We start from the raw sequence: 21243 nt of genomic DNA, 5'->3' as shown, positions 1-21243 counted from the left end.
GGGCTAATTCTTTTAAATCAAGCTATCGCTACTCTCTAAGAGAGTTTGGAGATTGAACAAAATTTAAAGTATAGTTGCTACCGTCATAAAAATTTAGGAAGAAAAGTGATTTTTAACCTCATACGTGTTTAGTTCCCGCTTATTTATATGTTCAACAACATGTGTAGTTAAAGATACAAACTTTTGACTTTTTGGTGGATGATTTATAACTAGTTGAGTTATGTTCAGATTGACAACGGACTAAACCACATATAATAGACTGTTTAGGTAAATGACAATTGGGATCAATCATTTATCACATTTATCGAGTGGGTACTACATGTTCACAAGGTAAAGTTGGATAATAAGGCTCTCGACCTTATCCACATATAATAGATCGTTTAGGTTACTTCTTTAACAAGGAACGAGCGAAGTATGAAGAAGAAACGGAAAAATGGAAGAAGGGAGGAGAGAAGAAAATGAAGTCTTTCGTGTTAAATGAGACGAGCTAGCATTCACGTAAAAAAAAAACATTTTTTATAATTTTTAAAAATTTCAATATGTTATTGATTTATTAATTCAGTCTAAAAAAAACAAATTATATGTAAACCGAATGAATGTTATTTTATTTTAATAAAATGGAATAATTTAAAATGGTATTTTTAATAAATATAAAAAAAAAAAGAAAAAGGGAGTGGCAACGACATTCAGTGGGCCCCCCTAACCGCTACTACCTGTCGAGCTAGGTGTGGGCTTTATACTTTTTGGAATTTTCTCCAAAAATAAATAAATAAATATATATATATATATATATATATATATATATATATATATATATATATATATATATTTTTTTTTTTTTTTTTAAAAAAATAATAATTTGGGATTGTGAGATTTTAAAAAATCTTGCTTTAGGCGGTCTTCACATCACATCATGCTTTTCAGCCCTCCCGAGAATCCAACCAATATCCACCCTATCCTCCTTTTTCTCTCTCTTTTAATTAACTACCATTTTATTATACTAATTCTTTAATTAATTAATTATTAATCTTCCTAAATTAATTCCATAATCAATATGGAATTGGGTTTAATTTATTTTGGGTTGACATTTTTCTAATTGAATCCATTCGAACAATCTGAGAATAGGGTACAATCTAACTTAGTTCTGTTAGACGAACACGACTCTCCACAATGGTATGATATTCTCCACTTTGAGCATAAGCTCTCATGGCTTTGCTTTGTGTTTCCGCAAAAGGCCTCATTCCCTAAATTAGCCGATGTGGGACTTCCATCATCCTCCTCTTAATCGAGACTCGACTCCTTTGGAGTCTTAGTCATTTTTTTACTGCCTTCGAGGAGGGGCTTGACTTCTTTTCTTTTGGAGTTATTTGTTCGATATTTGAAGATTTGAGGATTTACCAATTTATTGGCACGACTAAGTTTAGGGCATGGATCTGATACCAAGTTGGACGAACACGACTCTCCACAATGGTATGATATTGTCCACTTTGAGTATAAGCTCTCATGGTTTTGCTTTGGGCTTCCCCAAAAGGCCTCACACCAATGAAGTTAGTATTCCTCACTTATAAACCCATCATCATTCCCTAAATTAGCCGAAGTGGGACTTCCATCATCCAACAAGTTCAACTATACTCTTATTATGAAATTTAAGAATATTTGATGTTTGTAATTAATGTTAGTGATGTATTATGACTTATGAATATTTGAATTTCAAGATTTATAAGATCTGAGTTATTAATATAAAAGTACCGTGGATAACTGGAGTTTTTTTTTTTAAAATAATTAAACCCAACCGAAAAATAGGGTGTTGGGTTGTGAATTTTGTTCGAGTGGTTCATGTCTCCCATCCAACCAATCCAAATTTTCGGGTTGGTTTAAAAGATTCTTATAATTCAACCTAGCCCGTGTACATCTCTACTCACTTCAAAGTCTACTCTTATCCAAGTTGGCTCTTTTTCTCTTTGAGTTGGCTTGTCTCTGCTTGTCTTAGGGTTGCACGCAAACAAGGCTAAGTCAAAGACATGGATCTAATATCACTCGTCAAGGACAACAAACTATATACATATCTCTATACTTATATGAGATTATTCGCTTTAGATATAAATCTTCATGATTATTTTTAATTACAGAAACGATTTCATTCCGATGAAGATAGTTGTACTTAACTTAGATTATTCATAATCTTCTTATTTTTCTAGTCAAGGTAAGACTTTAATTACCGTCCCAACAATTTTATATTGAATAGTTGATTGCGTCAATGAGTCAGTAAGGTTCTGAACCAACCATTAAAGTAGAGATCGAACAAACAAGTAGCATATGTGAACGTTGGATTAGGAAATACTTGTAGGTTATATTGGAGGAGTATGATGTGAAAGATTAGAAACAAAAGGAGTTAATTTGATTGAGGAAAGGCATGTTGACTCAATGTATGCTCAATTTTTATGATTTTGATGAATTAAACTCGAAACTAAACGAATTGGAAAGTATGACAAGATATTCATGATTAGATTATCAAACGATATCCCTATTGATAATATATTTTATGCATGATATGCTTATGTTATCCTACGAGGATAATCATTGGTTGACCAACTAATCTCTAATCGTGAACTCACACGGCTGAGGAGCTGATTATGATGATTTGTATTTTATGGGGACTAATAAGGGTTTATCAGTAAATTCCTCATAGTGAACTTGCCCCGATATACAAGGGTCCATACTAATAGCTTTATGACTATGAGTGGTTAGAATTAGAGTTGAGCTATGATATGCATGAACCTTATTAGAACCATATGAGAGCCTTGTGGTGGGTGCGGTTTAGGGGTCTCCAAACCACTTTCTAATCGTGATATTATTTGGATGAGAGTAAGAGATTATATAGGTAAATGATTGTTGGCGTATGAGGGTTGCTTCTTCCTTTATGATTTTTACATTATGAAGCCTACTAAAGAGATGCCAACTAAACCCTACTAGAGTTTTGATAACAGTTTTCATAACAATATGATGAAAATTATGGATTGGAACCTGTGATGTGATCGAGTCTCGAGTACTTATGATGCGTAAGTTGATGATGATGAGAGAGACTAGTAGATAGCTAATCAATATGCCTTAGAACCCCAATATCAAATTTATGAGATAGTTAGCTCAAAAGAGCTGGATCTTAAGAACCGACGACCTAGATAGGACCAAGAAAAGAGACCTCGGAGGTAGCCTAAGATAGCCTACAACTTAGAGATGAAATTTCTAAATACCAATAAGACACTAAATGACATAAAACTTAAGAATGAACTAAGAACCTACAAACAAACGAACTAAATATTCTATGTCAGTCAATGACGATCATAAATATTCTACGTTAAAATCGACAACATTTGTGATTGAAATTAAACCAAAAATTAATCTTGGTTTGCATGTGAGGCTTGGATTTGGTACTAGATTATGCCACGTGCTCGCAAATTATTGGCTGAAATTCACAATCATGAAAGATCTCTCCTTGTCCATTACCGCTTTGGCTCTAATCTCTTTGTGCCCGTGTCTTAAAATTCCAAATGCTTTGTATTTGTCACTCTTCTTATCGTTCATTTTCATATTCATATTCAAAAAATTAATTCTTTTTAGAATCCATTTCTCGTGTTACGTGTAATATGTCGTCTTTTACAATATCTTTCATATATGACGTGTCATATCATGTCAAATTAGTTTAATTTTTGTTCAATAAACACGTCACATCTTCCATCTTGAAATGAGTCTTATGAATAGGGGTATACATAAGTTGGGTTGGGTTGAGTTGAAGAAATTTCAGGGACTAACCAGAAATTTTAGGTTGGGTTGGAGAAATCTTATGAATCAACCCAAGATTTTGGGTCGCACCAGTTGACAGCTCGAATAATTCGAATAGAGTTAACAATCTAACTTTTTTTTTTTTTTTTTTTTTTTTTTTAATAATTATTTGAAAATAAAATCTATATATGTTACATTAATAACTAAAATATATAAAGTTCAAATATCAAACATTCACAAGTCACCACCAACATCAGTAACAAATATCAAATATTTTTAATTTTTAAAATAATTTAAAAGTAGGATAAGATTGGGATGAATCGTTAACCCTACTTTTGACTCAAAAAAATGTCAACCCATAAACAGACCTAAATTTCTAATTTTTCAAAAATTCAATCCAACCCAAATTAAAAAAAAAAAAAAAAAAAAAATCTAACTCGATCGAAGTTTTATAATTTTAGTTGAATAGTTCAGGTTGGTTGGATTGTTGATCATATAAATACCCTGATCTGATTACCCTTATTAAATAATCAAGTTCATTAACACGTGTTAATAAAAATTAGATATTGAATTTTCTGAGATGGTAGAAGGGTTAAATGTTTCTTTTTCCTGGTTAACATTTATTAGATATTCAAATTAGATGTAAGAATGACGAGAAGATGAGGTGCATCATTATTCTATTCATATTTAGAATAAAAAATAATTTAATTATATTATTTTTCACCGTAAGAAGTGACTTGAGTTTAGTCCACGGCTATGGTCGTTAAAAGAAAAAAACATCATAATTATTTAAAAACAAATAATTTAAATAAAAACAATGGAAAAGATTTGAGGGGTAGAGCCAAAACAAAGACATAATGGGATGAGAAATGTGAGATTAAATTATGCATCATGATATCTTTATTATATGGTTGATAAAACTATATAATAAAATTCATTTTCATTTTTTAAGTATATAAATGGGACAAAAAAAAAAAAAAAAAGATGAAAATGTTGAAGAAAGTAGATGCAGAAGTGGGGTCCACACGGTTTTAATAATGATGATAGCATTTTCATTTTGGTTGAAAATAAGGCTTTATCCACGTGGCTGCTCTTGTTTTATTTAATATGCTTTAAAGCCTAATTAATTTTGAATTGTGAATGGTAAATAGCAGGCTGTGGGCCCACACGTCACTTTCTTTCATTGGGCTTTATATGTTACAGCCCAAATACGAGCCCAACAAACATGGGCTTTTAGGCTATAACCTTTTATCCATCTTAGCTCCCGTCACAATGTCGATCACAATGTCGATATGTGAGTGTGAGTATCTTATACAATTAGTTTATATTAATTTGGCTAATTGAGAATATTAATATTTCATATGCAAATTCCTAAATAAAAGACTTAGTTCTATGATTTGCACGGTTGGATATAGCTTTTGTCCTCCATTAACTCTCTTCTATATTAACTTATGTCGTGTGCAAATAATCCAATTGATTCATTTTGAGATACTACTTTGGTTGAGGAGGGAACGTATAAAGGCATGAAAGCCTTTTCTTAGTAGACGCATTTTAAAATTATGAGGCTGATGACGATACGTAACAGGCCGAAGCGGATAATATCTGCTAACGGTATGTTTGAGCTATTACAAATGGTATCAGAGTCAGGTTACAGAGTGATGTGTTAGCGAGAACGCTAGACCCCTAAAGGGGGTGGATTGTGAGATCCCATGTTGGTTGGAAAGGGAAACGTATGAGGGTGTGAGAACTTCTCACTAGTAGACACGTTTTAAAATCGTAAGGCTGACACAATACGCAATGAGTCAAAGTGGATAATATCTACTAGTGGTGAGCTTGGACTGTTACACTCGTATATTCACATGTTCCTATATACAATAATGATACATCGCCTTTCTTAACCTCGCTTTATAATCATTCATTCTTAATCACAAATTAATTAATTTTGATAAAGAAATAAAAACTTGAATTTTAGTTTTCAAAAACTTTCTAAAAAACAAATAAAAAATAAAGAATATTTATGAACGGAAACAATATATTATAAACCTAATTTTAAAGTCATTAAAAATGTTAACTTTTTTGTTTTTAAAAGTAAGTCTATAAATACTATTTTTACCTACCAATTTCATTATTTTGTTATCTATTTTCTAGCGTGTTATAACAAATTTTTAATAAAAAATAGTTTTTATTTTTAAAATTTAACCAAGAATTTAAATATTATAAATACAATGAATTTAGAAAATAATATAAATTTTAAATTTAGATCGGCACATTCCAGTTTTAAAAAATGAAGGACAGCTATGATCTTATCCGTACGGATTGTTAAATTGAAAATAATTGAATTTAAGAACACGTGGCTCTTTTCTTGTGCTTTCCGTACTTATCCAGAACCAATTATTTATATTTTAGCATTTTTTTTTCTTATTAATAGAATAGTTTATGTCGGTCATAATTTTATTCTAGTAATTTATGCTATTAATTTTTTAAAAATAAATTCTCTAACTAGAATAGCTTTTTAAACAAATTAGAAATAAAATATATACAAAAAAACCGTAAATTTATTGATATTTATGAATTGAGTTTAGGTTCAATTTGGTTCCCAATTAGTTAATATCACCCTCGTACCCGATTTAATTCCACTTCACATGCATGCCGTGCTATAACTACATTGTTCTTAATATGGTTTCCGAGCCATCTCCTTAATTTAGAAAACTTTCAAGTGTTAGAACAAAAAATGTTATGAGTCTCGATTGTAGTCAAATGTGGATTCAAGTGTCGAACAGATTGTGTACTTTGTTCGAGAGCTCTAGAGAAAGAATCGAGAATGAGGTCTTAGGGAAGGGTCTATAGTGTACTTTGATCGAGAGGGGATTGTTGAGGATCATTAGTATAACACCCAAGTCCATCGCTAGCAGATATGGTTCACTTTGACCCGTTACGTATATCCATTAGCCTCGAAATTTTAAAACACTTATGCTAGGGAGAGATTCACACCCTCATAAGAAATGTTTCGGTCCCCTCTCCAATCGATGTGAGATCTTACAATCCTCCCCCTTAGAGGCCCAGCGTCCTCACTTGCATATCGTCTAGTGTCTGGCTCTAATACCAATTAGGGGCATTACAATTGGGAAGAGTAGTCTCACATTAGCTAATTAAGAAGCAAATCATGGGTTTATAAGTAGGGAACACCATCTACATTAGTATAACGCCTTTTGGAAAAATAAAAAATGAAGTCATGAGAGCTTATGCTTAAACGGGACAAAATATCATACTATTTGTGGAAGTTCGTGATTCCTAACATAGTATCAGAGTGATATCTCTCCCAGTAAGATGCAGTTAAGAGACGAACCAACACGGAATCTAGTGTCCATGTGATACCCGAGTAAATGAAGAGATACACATGAATGACAGAGATCACTTCTAAATGAGAGCGATCCTTAAGTATGTTAGACCACTTCACTCTTAAAACCGAGAAGTAAGTAATAAAATCAAGTCGCAAAGGGTATAAGAGATCCAAATCCCGGGCGTGAACGTTACAATCACACATTAGGTATGTAGCGTCTTATTTAATATTTGTGTTTAAATCAATTACTCCGTAATTATAGCTCTCGAGGCAGCATTATAAATTGAAGTATTTTAGTCAATTAGTGATTTAGTATATTAAAATATAATGTTTTTTTTTATTTCTTCAAGAACAAAGGTGATTACAAAGCCTTGTCATTTCCATCAATACACAAAATTTTCAATTAGGACAAAAAAGTGGACTAATTACAGTTATTTGCCAAAAGTCAGCTCTACATTTGGGGATCATCTTAATTTCTGACCGTCCATCTTCCTAACTTAGTTTAATCCTAAATAAGAAATTAGTCAATAACATACCAATAATTGAACCTTAAAAAATTTTTAATTTTGTTTAAAGCTTTAATTATAAACTTAATCTTCCTCCCCAAATTATTTTAATTTTAAAATATTTCAATTATGTTCGTTAGACTTTGAAATTAAGTGTACGTTCCTACTTGCCGTTAACGATGACTAATAAAATAGCGAAAAGCCACTCGCTAATTGCCCTTTATCGATGTTTTAATTCAATTATTGACTTGAATAAAAAAACCCGTAACTTCATACCAAACAATACCTAACTGAGATTGAGCTCGACTCGAGAGAATGTAACACTTAGAATGAGAACAATAATCGAGTAATTAAAGTGAGAAAAAAAAGTGTATATTCATCTCTAGGATTATTTTGAATCAAATGTAGAATGGTTGGGCATATAATTTGCTTAATATGAACTCCAAATGTGAGATTCCACACCGGTTGGAGAGGGGAACAAAACATTCGTCATAAGACGTGGAAGCCTCTCTCTAGTAGATATGTTTTAAAAACTACGAGACTGACGACAATACATAACGGGCCAAAGTAGACAATATCTGCTAGCGGTGGGTTTGAACGATTACAAATGGTATCAGAACTAGACACTAGGCGGTGTGCCAGTGAGGGGGAACGAAACACTCATTATAAGGGTATTGAAACCTCTCCCAAGTAGACGTGTTTTAAAAACTGTGAGGTTGACGACGATATATAACGGGTCAAAACAAACACCAAATGTCTTCGGTTGAAAGTCATCTTTTGATGCTACAATTTTATATTCATATTTTTATTGGCTTCATCATGTTGATAGTGAGCTAATCCATTTGCTTCTTCAATTATTTATTGAAGTTTTGATATTGTTCGTACACATAAAAAATGAATTGGCCACAACCAATTTGTACCCTATAGATGGCATTGTTATTAAAATATGTATAGGGTTATGGCTTTGGCTTTTGTGAACCGTACTTATCCTATACTTGGGGGAATTTTGTCATCACTCATCCTTACAATTAGGTCACAATTAATAATGGGCCATAGTATCGAACTATATAATAATAATAAAAAAAATCTTTACTCGGGTAAAATTTGATCATATCAGTTCCGAAATTTAGTTCATAGGTTTTTTCCTCGCTTATCAAAAGTGGGTTAAATTCTCCACCGACTTTTACAAATATAATGTAGATTTCACAGCAAATTAATTTCAGCTGATTGATCAATAATCGATCTTATAACATTTTCATACGGTTGACCTTTATTTATCAAACTGTTTCAAACATGTAGAATTTAAAAAGGTGAGAAAGGTAGGAAACGTTTCATTAAATTCAACTTATATCCAATGAAAATTTAAAGCCGTGTATTATAATATTTTTGACGAGAAAAAAATAGTGGAAAGAACTCTAAGGGTACACGAAAGGGTAAGATAGGATGCATAAAATATAGTTTATATCTCCAACAGGGTTGCAAGTTTGTGTAGAAAAAGGATGATACAAAGTTGACCTTATAAAAACAAAGAGGTTATCATCCTAATCATCCCAAGCTGTGTTGGATTAAGAAGTTTGATATTATATTTGGAGCCAAATGAGGTCAGCCAAAGCATAATAATATTAAATTATTGTGTGTTGGGAGTTTGATTGAAGAATTAGAATTGGAGAAAGTAGGAGACAATAACTTCACACCACATTGGCACTTCATTGACTTGGAATATGCAATATAGTTGAACATGTGGGAATAATCAGTTGGTTGGGAGGTTGGACAACTCGAGTTGAATCATTAATGTTTGATATGACGTGATAATAAATGGTCATAATGTTATAGACGAGGGAGTGGAGACAGATTTCTCTACGTTAGCTAAATGGGATCGGAGACGGAGAATTCTCGATCTATCTTTGTTTCAGTTGCTCGTTAATATATGGAGCTCAATAAGCATTGCGATCCCCATTGGAGACAAGAGATTTATATGAGAAAACATAAGTAAACACGCCTCTGCTTCAGACTTCAACAATAAAAATAGAGGAGTAGCCATTTGATTCCCATCAAAGTTTGCATTGAATCCCTTACAAACTAATGGTGTAAAGAAATAGCATGTCCTTCCACTAAAATAGGTTGGAAGACTTAGATTGGTACCTCAATTCCGCTATAATTCCAATTCCGCTATAAGTCAAATCAACATTGGTTAGGGTAATATGCACGTCCTCAAATAAACAAGTATTTGATTGTATTAAAAATATGTTTAAAAATATTATGAAACGGATAAAATCATTTTTGCTGTATTCAAAATCACTCAAATATATATTTTTTTAATTATTGATCAACATTTATGTTTGATTATATGAAAATTCCATTTAAAAATATAAAATCAAACATTAAATTAAATTAGAATAATTATAACTATATTTGATACCGATTTTAAACGTGACAAAAGTAATTACAAATTTTAAGATTAGTTCATAAATTTAGAGTATTGTGGATAAGTTTAAAATAAAATTAGGGTTTTATAACTTCGTAAAAAAATGCAACCTCTTGAGTTAGAGTTCCCCAGTAGCCAAATGCCCAAAATGAAGCCAACCAGCTACCAACTCGGGTTATGTGACGCCTTTCCATTATTGTTATAGTGTGACACCCGAATAAATGAGTAATACATGAATGAATTGAAACCATATCTGAATGAGAGCCTAAAGATAGGATGACTAAGAAATACAAATAATTTAACTCACTACTTATATACTTATATCAACAAGGTACACTTCATTTTTAAAAGTGTTTTTATTCAGTGTTACAATGGTATGATATTGTCCGAGCATAAGCTCTCATGGCTTTGCTTTGGGCTTTCCCAAAAGGCCTCATTACAATGGAGTTAGTATTCCCCACTTATCTCAAAAAGGTCTCATTCGAATGGAATTAGTATTCCCCACTTATAAACTCACGATCATGACAGAATTTGGTAAATAAATTTTATGTAATCCTTTGGGATATAGGATGGGACTTTTCACTGTTCAAACCACAAGATGCGGCGAAACTTGATTCTCCATATGTAACCTTTGTTTTAACCTCAATCTCTCCTTTGCGGACGCTGTCCTTATAATGTCAACGCCAACACCATTATAAATACCTGAGCTTATGAGCATCTACCCATAACAACATTGGTTGCTCCTGTTGTTGAATTGTTTGGTTTATTGATAGTCAGAAAGGAAAGAGAGGAGTTGAATTGAGTAGCGAAGATGAGCGGCGGCGTGGAGGGGTCTCCAGGGAGCTCGATGCATGGGGTGACAGGGAGAGAGCAGACGTTTGCATTCTCGGTGGCATCCCCAATTGTCCCAACAGACACAACAGCTAAGTTTGCATTACCAGTGGACTCTGAGCACAAGGCGAAGGTGTTCAAGCTCTTCTCCTTCGCCAACCCCCACATGAGAACCTTCCACCTTTCTTGGATTTCCTTCTTCACTTGCTTCGTCTCCACCTTCGCCGCCGCCCCTCTTGTCCCCATCATCCGTGATAACCTCAACCTCACCAAAGTCGACATTGGCAACGCCGGCGTCACCTCCGTCTCCGGCAGCATCTTCTCTCGTCTTGTCATGGGCGCCGTCTGCGACCTTCTCGGCCCTCGCTACGGCTGCGCCTTTCTCATCATGCTCTCCGCCCCCACCGTCTTCTGCATGTCCTTCGTCTCCGACGCCGCCGGCTACATCGCCGTCCGCTTCATGATCGGCTTCTCCCTCGCCACCTTCGTCTCCTGCCAGTACTGGATGAGCACCATGTTCAACAGCCAGATCATCGGCCTCGTCAACGGCACCGCCGCCGGCTGGGGCAACATGGGCGGAGGAGCCACCCAGCTCATCATGCCCTTGCTCTATGACATCATCAAGAGAGCCGGCGCTACTCCCTTCACTGCCTGGCGGATTGCCTTCTTCATCCCTGGGTGGCTTCATGTCATCATGGGCATCTTGGTTCTCACTCTCGGCCAGGACTTGCCCGATGGCAACCTTAGCAGCCTTCAGAAGAAGGGTGACGTTGCCAAAGATAAATTCTCCAAGGTCCTTTGGTACGCCATCACCAACTATCGAACTTGGATCTTCGTCCTCCTCTACGGCTACTCCATGGGCGTCGAGCTCTCCACCGACAACGTCATTGCCGAGTATTTCTACGACAGGTTAATATTTAATTGCTTACTTATGTAAACTCACGATCAACCCCTTAATCTTAATTACTTAATGTTTGTTTGTTCGTTCGTTCGTTCGTTCGTTCTTATCTCATGGCAACAGGTTTGATCTAAAGCTGCACACCGCCGGGATCATCGCAGCCACGTTCGGAATGGCGAATCTAGTGGCTCGGCCGTTCGGAGGGTATGCGTCGGACATTGCGGCGCGATACTTCGGGATGAGGGGAAGGCTGTGGACTCTATGGATCCTGCAGACATTCGGGGGAGTGTTCTGCATGTGGCTTGGGAAGGCGGACAAGCTGCCAACAGCCATAGCGGCAATGATATTGTTCTCAATAGGAGCACAGGCTGCGTGTGGAGCAACATTTGGGATCATTCCCTTCATTTCTAGGCGGTCTCTAGGGATCATATCAGGGCTGACAGGAGCAGGAGGGAACTTTGGGTCTGGTTTGACTCAGTTGGTGTTCTTCTCAACCACCAAATACACCACAGACAAAGGGCTGTTCTTGATGGGGATAATGATTGTGTGTTGCACTCTTCCAGTCACATTGGTTCACTTCCCTCAATGGGGAAGCATGTTCTTACCCCCAACCAAACACGTTGAGAAGTCCACTGAGGAATTCTATTACGGCGCTGAATGGACTGAGGATGAAAAGAAGAAGGGTTTGCACCAACAAAGCATCAAGTTCGCTGAGAACAGCCGCTCCGAACGTGGAAGGCGCGTTGGCTCAGCCCCAACCCCACCAAACACCACTCCTTCCCATGTTTGAACAATCAAACAACTTCCCTCAACTCCCAACTTGGCTATCATCACAATATTATCTCTATTTTACTATTTTGTATATCTATTTTACTATTTCCTTCCAAAATGGATCCATTGGGGAGTTTTTTAGTATATTCTGTGAATCTTCTTTGTATCAAAAAAGAGTTATGAAATGAGTATTATAATGGCTCAATGGCGTTTCGTGATTGGATCCAATTTGATATTAAATGGGGTTTTTGGTGATATCATTATGGGGAAAGATTGATATTAATTGGAATGGGACACTTATGTTATGATATAAAAGTCAGAGGGTTTTTGTGCAATTTCATATGGAAGTGCACCAAGTTGTGTGGCTAATTGACTTTATATATTGTTTTAAATGTGTTGGCTTATAGGTATTGGGCTGTGTAAGATTGTGAAAGGTTCCAAGCACTTGGGGAGAAGACTTTTAGAATCTATATTTTGTGCCTTGGATTCAACTAAAAGTTTTTTCTTTCTTTTAATATTGAAAGTTGATTGCTTTGCTGATATCATCTTCTTAAAGTTGACTAATTGCGAGTTTTAAGGCATACGAAATTGAAGCATATTATATGAAAGATGATAACTTCCAGGGGACGTATAGATAATAATTAATATAGAAGGTTTTCGGTTTAGGTTAATTATTTGTTTGGTCTTTGTTTATGCCTAATTTTTATTCGATACGGTTTCTATGATTGCCACTACTCTTGTTCTCTTACCTCTTTAGCGTTCTGGAGGGTCGTCTTTTGCTGCTTTAGAAAGGAGAGAATTTCTTAAAATCACTTTCTCCAACCTTTTCTATCGAGATTGAGAAGTCCTCCTCACTGACCCTAAAGAAGGTGGCTCATAGACAAAAAAGTTAGGGTGTCATGAAATAGACAAAAGTACCACGACCATCTAAGGTTGAACAAACTCAACCTTAGCAAATTGATGGTTAGTAGTGTAAGTTGAGTTCTTTGTCACTGTTGTCATTAGAGACTATTGGCAACCATCTTTCATTGTTTATCGAGGCATGACCATTTTGTTACTTTAAATGGATAACAAGTTACACCTTATTAGTTTTGAAATCAATATCAACCTAATAAAGTATCTAAATTAAAATTGAAGGATAAAAATAAAAAATTGAGATAAAATTAGATATCTTCATTATTGTTTCATCACACATGATTGCATGATTGATAGTGTACATTGTAAGTTATTTCTAAAGTTTATTTATGACTAATTTTGATAAGAAATTCGCCATTTTTAAAATATATAATTAGGAGTGCAAATCATTCTAACAAAAAGGAATAGGTGCACATGGGAGTGGCATATAGACAACATCTAGTCTCTATGGATGGTCGTAACAGTGAAAAATTGGCAATTTCTCTTTATCGAGCTAAGGGAGCGTGTTTTGAGCCGTAGTGCTGAGCTAAAGCCGAGCCGACCTGATTGAGTTGTGTAAGTCGAAGGGGTGTCTAGCTGCAGGTGCGACACGTGGCGCAATGGGGCACTAACATGTGTGTATGCCGAATCGGGTCGAGGTGCGGGTCGCTGTAGGCATGCAGGTCACGGTCCGTGATGTTGGGCTGTTGTAGGTGTTAGGCCACTATAGGTACTGTTTTCGGGCTACATGCGGGAATACTGGGTTGCAGGTCTGGGTATTGGGTTGAGGGCAGAATGGTTGGATAATGAGTTATCCGTTGGGTACCTGATCCAGATCTGACCTGAAGTCCACGAACTTCGTCTTCCTTACTCGACTTCTCACGAAAACGTCGACGACTTTCTCTCTCCTCTAAAAACCGTAGTCGACATCTATTTCTCGTCATTCTTCCTTCGGTTCTTCTCTATTGGTCTCCTCTCTCACTCCCACGACATATCATGGCTTGTAAACATTTATAACATGTAGATCTATGAAGTTCCCAAAAATACGAAACCCAAAATGCATCCCCTACGAAGGTTGAGGGTTGATTTGTCTTCATGTTTGGCATGTCGTGGAGTCAGGGGAGGGCGTGGTCGAGATGGGAACGAGAATTCCAACTCTCACCAAAATTCTCCGGCGACCACATTAAAAATTATTATTATTATTATTTTAATTGTTACCATTACATCAACCCTAAACCACGAAATATTATTAGTGATAAATAAATCTGTTCATTGTTCATGTTAAATCCTCGTAATTTTACTTTGTGTTTTTCTCAAAAGATCTCATACCAATATTGACGATCGTTTTTATACTTGTTTTGTATCATATGGGAGGCCTGTTGCCCCACATCTCAGCTCGCAGTTAGAATTGGTGTATTTTATAAAGTATAATCACTTTTATCCACCAAAAAGCACACTAAACCTCCCCCACATAAAACCCACAAAAAGAATCCAATGGGGAATTTGTTAGCATGATGGGATCTGTCGACGGTGGAGGCATCCAAAATGGCCTTTTGTGAGAAAGATCCAACCAAAGCTTTTGTTTTTAATATTAAAAGTTGATATCTTTTCATTTTAATATTGTGTGACCTAAGCCTTGGGGACTAGAATTTTTCCATGCCTTAAAATATCATTTTTTGTTTGTCTCATTCTTTGCGTCATCTTTATTTTATTTTATTTTTCATGTACCCTCTTTTAATAATAAATTCGAATTTATTTAAACAATACTGTTAATAAGAATGGCAATTATTCATTAGATTTAATGTTTTCTCTAGTACTAATACATCGGGTAAAGGATGGGTACATGAATGAACTGAGATCACATTCGAACGAGAGCAATTATGAGGATAGGTTGATTAAGAAAGGATTTAAACAATTGTAAAGTTACTACCTGTACCAACAAGGTGTACCTTTCTTTTCGAGACTCAATCATAGAAACTTCAAAGTTAAGCGTTTTTTTTTTTTTTTTTTTTTGGAGGAATTCTATGTTGGGTGATCTCCTGGAAATTTTCCTAAAAAGCATGTGAGTAAGGATGAAGTATGCGAAAATGACTCGTGTTTGTTGTGAGGATAGTCTAAACTCCTAGAAGCAAAGAGTAAGTAACGTAACTCTTTACAATTCATAGCCCTACGTAGGGGTGCACATGGGTCAGGTTGGGTTGGGTTGGAGGAGTTTTTTGGATCAATCCAAAAGTTCAGGATGGTTGGATTGGTAACCCAACTCAACTCGAAAATTTTTACAGCCCAACCCAACCCCTATAATTCGGGTTGGGTCGATTCGTGTTGTCAGGTTGTCGGGTTCGTGTACACCCCTAGCTCTATTTATAATTCATAGCACTATCTATAATTAAAAAAATAGAAGTTGATGAGTTATCATAACTTTGAGATGATAGGACCATAACAATCTTCTACAATGGTATGATATGGTCCATTTTGAGACTAAGTTCTCCGACTTTGCTTTTGGTTTTCCTATCATGTGAGTGGAGATAGTGTCTCTTACTTATATACTCATGATCTTTTTAATTAGCTAATGTGGGACTCTAACAATCATCAAACGACACAATAAACCTTTATTTAAGTTTAAAGTCTAATTTAATGAAATTAAAATTTTATGAATAAAGATGGCATCGCCTTTGAATTATTCGGGGTCGTGTGAACGATATATAACCAAATTAAAGCAATAATATCACTATCAATCACATGTTGGTCAATTTGTTGAGCCTAGAATATTAAAAGGTAGGAAATGGTTTAAAATTCAACCCATACCTAATTAAAGCCTCAAAATTGTGTATTATTTTAGGATTAAAAAAGTATTGCAAATAACCCTAAGAGCTCCTGAAAGGGTAAGGTAGGCGAACGCAGCAGTTGAGAAAAGCTAGAAATATAATTGAAATATGTTTGGTATTGAATGCATGCCAAGTTGACCAAAAACAATAGGCTTAAATGAGATCTGTCTGTCGCCGCGTCATCTGTGTAAGAGAAGATCGTGGGTATATAAATATAAGACATTATCTTCATTATTATGAAGCTTTTTAAAAACATTAAAAATAAAGTCACGAGAACTTATAGTTGATGCTTCACTAAAAAGAACAGAAAGTCCGTCTAATCTTTATGTGTTCAAATAACCCTAATGAAGCATGTGCCTTCATCTAGATTTTCCATTTTTTTTATAAGTTTTGATTTAGAGACCCTTTGTTAAGTTGTAATTGATTTCAAAACTAATAATAGGTAACTTTGAAAACTAATAATAGGTAACTTTGTCAGAATTTAATGCAACTTATTTTAGTTTGAATTAGTTATGGAATATATGATATCCGTAATCTTGAAGAATATATTAGTCCGAATATATTAGTCAGGAAATATATCTTAGATATTTGAATTTGAATAGTAGTAGATTTAGTTAGTTTATATTTTTTTTTTTTTGTAGATATTATTTAGTATCTTGTATCCTATTGAAAGGTTGTGAATATCAATGAAGATTGAACCTCCGATCCCAATTCTTATTCTTAAATCTGTATTCTTTTGTTGAGTAATAGTATTTTCATATTGCGTCAGTTGGTATCAGAGCCAAGTTGATACGGTTTAATATTAGTACTCAATGAGATGAATAGTGGGTGTGTTTCTATGGATATAGCTATGGAAAAGCTGGTTGGCAATAACTATACTTATTGGAAGTTAGGCATGGAAGCTTATCTACAAGGGCAAGATTTGTGGGATTTAATTGAAGGTGATGACACAGACATTCCAGCAGATACTCCACAGAATGCAAAATTAAGCCAACAATGGAAGATCAAATGCGGAAAGGCCTTATTTACCTTGCAAACTTTGATTAGCAAGGAGTATATTGATCATGTTCGTGATTTAAAGTCACCAAAGCAAGTATGGGATACACTGCAAAAGTTGTTCACTAAGAAAAATATCGCTCGACTACAATTTCTAGAGAATGAACTAGTTATGGTACTCAAGGTAATTTTGTTGTTGAAGAATATTTTTTGAAAGTGAAAAATCTATGTTCTGAAATTTCAGAATTAGATGCTGAGGAACCAGTGAGTGAGGCTCGATTACGACGTTATCTTATTCGTGGATTACGGATAGACAGAAAGAATTTATGCCCTTTGTTTCCTCAATACAAGGGTGGGCAAATCTGCCTACAGTAATTGAACCGGAGAATTTTCTTTCCAATCAAGGAAGCCTTGATTAAGCAAATGACTAGCAGCAACGAGTTTTCCCGAAAGTCAGAAAATGTGTTGTATGTCAAAGATCAAAGGAGACAGAATTTTCATTCAAAACCTTCTTCTAGCAATGGGAATCAATTCATAAGTGAGGAGTCATCAAAGAAGCCATTTAAAGCTTGTTACAGATGTGGAAAACCAGGCCACTTTAAACGAGATTGTCAGGCGAAAGTGGTGTGTGATCGTTGCGGAAAGCCAGGCCATATTAAGCCAAATTGCCAGGTCAAAATCCAGGAATCAGAAGCAAATGCGGTACATGAAAGTAAAAGTTTTTCAGATCCAATTTGGGAATTGCTTAACCACTGAGGTTCTTGACCAGCCAACAAACGTGACTTCAGCCGTATATCAAGATGATGTCTCTAGAGGTGATCAAATTCTAATTCCACTACTTACACTTCTGAGTTTGATTCTCTCCAAATCCCACATCTGGACTCTCTCTTTTTCTCCGATGCCAATTCTGTTGCCCCTGATGACCCTTCTGTTTACTCCACGGCCTTGAATTTGGGATTCGACGAAAATGAAGTTGTCGAGCTAACGTTTGACGATCTTGACGGTCTTTACCTCCCCTCTGAGGCTGACGATTTCCTCATCTTGGAGAATTTGGATCAAACTACCAATTCGCAGTATTCGGCTACTGATCCGCCCCAGCCTGACCCAAAAATAGCTGCACTGCTTGATGATGATGATTTATCACAATTTGGTTTTGATGTTGAGGACTTGAAGGAGGATTTCGTAGTTCAGGAAAATTAATGTGAAGGGGAGGATGGTTCAACGGATAATAAGTTTAGTGTGGCTAAGGATTCTGAGAAGGCGACAGGAAGCCAGAATATTGTTAATAACAAATCTTTTGCCGATGATGTTTTTGAGGATGCAGATGTTGACCATGTGGAAGATAATGTTGATAAGCCACGAACTCGGCAGCTTTTGGTTGATCGATTTGACATCCTATTAAGTCAGGACTTTACATCTAGTGACAATGGTGATTGTGCTTATGATGAGCATGATGGTTGGGTAGCTGAAGAAGATGAGTCCCTTGCTCAGAAGCTCAAGCATGCCCTTGGTGATCATAGTAAGGATGACTTGGACCTTGACCAAGGATATAAAGCTCCTGCAAATATATTGAGTGGTAAAAAAGGATCAGAAGATCAAGAGTTTTTGCAGTCTGCCAGAGATGTAATTCACCAGTGTATGGAGTATGCTGAGTCTGCACAAGTTGAGATGAATTATTACTCTTTGTCATTAGAATTGGAGCAATCAAAAGCTCAGATTCAATCATTGGAGGGTCATATCAGTAATTTGGATCTTGTCATTAAGGACTTGGAAGAGGTCATATTCATGAAACCAGATTATGTTGATGCTCACTCTGATTTGGCATCCGCTTTGCATGCAATGAGGGAAGATGAGCGAGCAATTGAGGTGTTTCAGAAGGAAATCGACTTGAAGCTTGGCCATGTAGATGCTTTATATATTTTGGGTGGACTTTACGTAGACTCAAATAGTGAAGAGCTTTTATAGTTGTGGAAGCCTCAAAGTTTAAGACCATTGGAGAGAAGACTGTTTTGAGATCGGAACTGTCAAATGCTCTCAAAATTAGATATTTTCAGAAGATTACCAGATTGAATCGCTGTGATGTGGAACTTATTAGGAAGGAAATCATTAAACATGATGTGTCAGTGTCTTATTCAGGTGATTGCGTGCCTAAGAAGTCCATACACAAGCCTAGCTGGAAGAAATTCTTCGTAGATTGTTTTGTTCAAGAGAAAGTGTTAACGCAGGATGTTGAATTGCAGGAAATACATACTAATGAGCAAGTTGCAGAGATATTTACTAAGACAGTTGCCAAGGTGAAGTTTGAAGTTTTTCGTAAAGACTCTCGGAGTTATTGAGAAATAAGCTTGCACTAAGGGAGGCGGTCAGAATTTAGTGCAATTTATTTTAGTTTGAATTAGTTTGAATTAGTTATGGAATATATGATATTCGTAATCTTGAAGAATATATTAGGCATGAAATATATCTTAGATATTCGTAATCAGTTGAATTTGAATAGTAGTAGATTTAGTTAGTTTATATTTTCTTTGTAGATATTATTTAGTATCTTGTATCCTATTTAAAGGTTGTGAATATGAATGAAGATTGAACTTCCGATTCCAATTATTTTCTTATTCTTAAATAATATTAGACACTCTTTTCAAATGCATATCCCTTCTTTGACAGCACGGATACAAAAGTTTACAAGAAACAATTGGTCGTATTGTTTGCCTCAACTACTATTTAGCTAATAAGCCTAAGAAAATTCAGGTCCCACGAGCGGCACTTTCTTGGTATCAGCCATCATAACTCATTCGGTCATGTAATCGAAAATGGGCTCACATGTCGCTCATCTCATCGGGACATCTCGAACTTTCATCTATCGGGTTCTATCAGGACGTTGGCCCTCCCATGTCCATGCCATGTCATTTACAGATATCGTATTGGATAGCAGGTGTATAATTCAACCCTTGATACGGGGGCTGGGGAGCAATACAGGCACACCCATGTTGCCCAGTATTGTCTTTGAAAAACTCATTTTAAAAGAAGTCGTCTGAGACACTTGTCTCAACATGCTCGCCCGCACTGTGACACACGCACGTGCCACAAGGTAGCTCGCTTAAGCCACAGGGTCCAGAAGTAGTTGAGAGTTACACCATGTCTCCCCCTATAGTACATTTTGAGCTCTTTTCAATACTCTACATGTAGACATGATTTTGACGAACAGTCTTACGATGTCGTGGAGCGTCCGTCCAATGCCCAATTGACACCAAATTTGGCGAGCATTCATATTTCATATGAACAAATTGAACTCCAAAACCGCATGCCCAAATTCCTTCCAGAACCCTAACTTTTGAGGTTAAGGCTCGAGACCTTACCTGACCCTTCAATAACCCTTGCTACTCTTGTCTACTTGTTGTCCTTATCTTGCTTATGCATCAACTTCTCTTCAATGTCCACTTCATGTGGTGTATTAAATGATGCACCATCCTCCTTGGTCGTATCATGGCACTCGTCTAGACCCTCGCGTGGCCAGATGGGCGCCACTTGAGGGTCATCGCTTCTCTTGTCGCAACGTGAGGGTCACAACCTACTCTCTTCGTAGTTAGGTTGTGACACTGGACTCCCAAGGGGGTGGATTGTGAGATCCTACATTGGTTGGGGAGAAGAACGAAACATTCCTTATAGGAAGGGTGTGAAAACCTCTCTCTAACAAGCGCATTTTAAACTCGTGAGAGTAATGCGATACATAACGGACCTAAATCTATAACCTTGTATTAGTTGTTATCTACCCATCCTTTAGTTTAAATCATTATCTTTCACATTATGATATACTTCAAATTTATATGCCTCAAAAAATGGGAATGAATAAGTCAACTTTCCATAGATGATATCATCAAAGCAATCAAATTCCAATATTAAAAAGAAGAAAAAGCTTGTAGTTGAATCCAAGCACACAATGCCAAATAAGATCCATCCACAATATAGATTCCAAAAGT

General features: G+C 35.9%; 1 protein-coding gene across 1 annotated transcript; it reads left to right on the top strand.

Annotated features, from left to right (window-relative positions):
* Positions 1–10810: 10810 nt before the first annotated feature.
* Positions 10811–12886, top strand: LOC111783407 (high affinity nitrate transporter 2.4). The gene is made up of 2 exons (XM_023664331.2): positions 10811–11791; positions 11904–12886. Exons 1-2 carry the CDS (start codon positions 10863–10865, stop codon positions 12568–12570), a joined length of 1596 nt encoding a protein of 531 aa, XP_023520099.2. The 5' UTR covers positions 10811–10862; the 3' UTR covers positions 12571–12886.
* The last annotated feature ends 8357 nt before the right edge of the window (positions 12887–21243 follow it).

Source organism: Cucurbita pepo, chromosome 20 (genome assembly GCF_057944985.1).
Source record: "Cucurbita pepo subsp. pepo isolate OVF chromosome 20, ASM5794498v1, whole genome shotgun sequence".
Taxonomy (NCBI): Eukaryota; Viridiplantae; Streptophyta; class Magnoliopsida; order Cucurbitales; family Cucurbitaceae; genus Cucurbita; species Cucurbita pepo.
This window is presented reverse-complemented; position numbering and strand designations above follow the sequence as displayed.

Bases quoted from the DNA above. Each gene is read 5' to 3' on its own strand.
- LOC111783407 (XM_023664331.2), top strand. From the start codon at position 10,863: ATGAGCGGCGGCGTGGAGGGGTCTCCAGGGAGCTCGATGCATGGGGTG. The intron at 11,792-11,903 runs GTTAATATTTAA...TCATGGCAACAG, and splicing joins GCCGAGTATTTCTACGACAG to GTTTGATCTAAAGCTGCACA.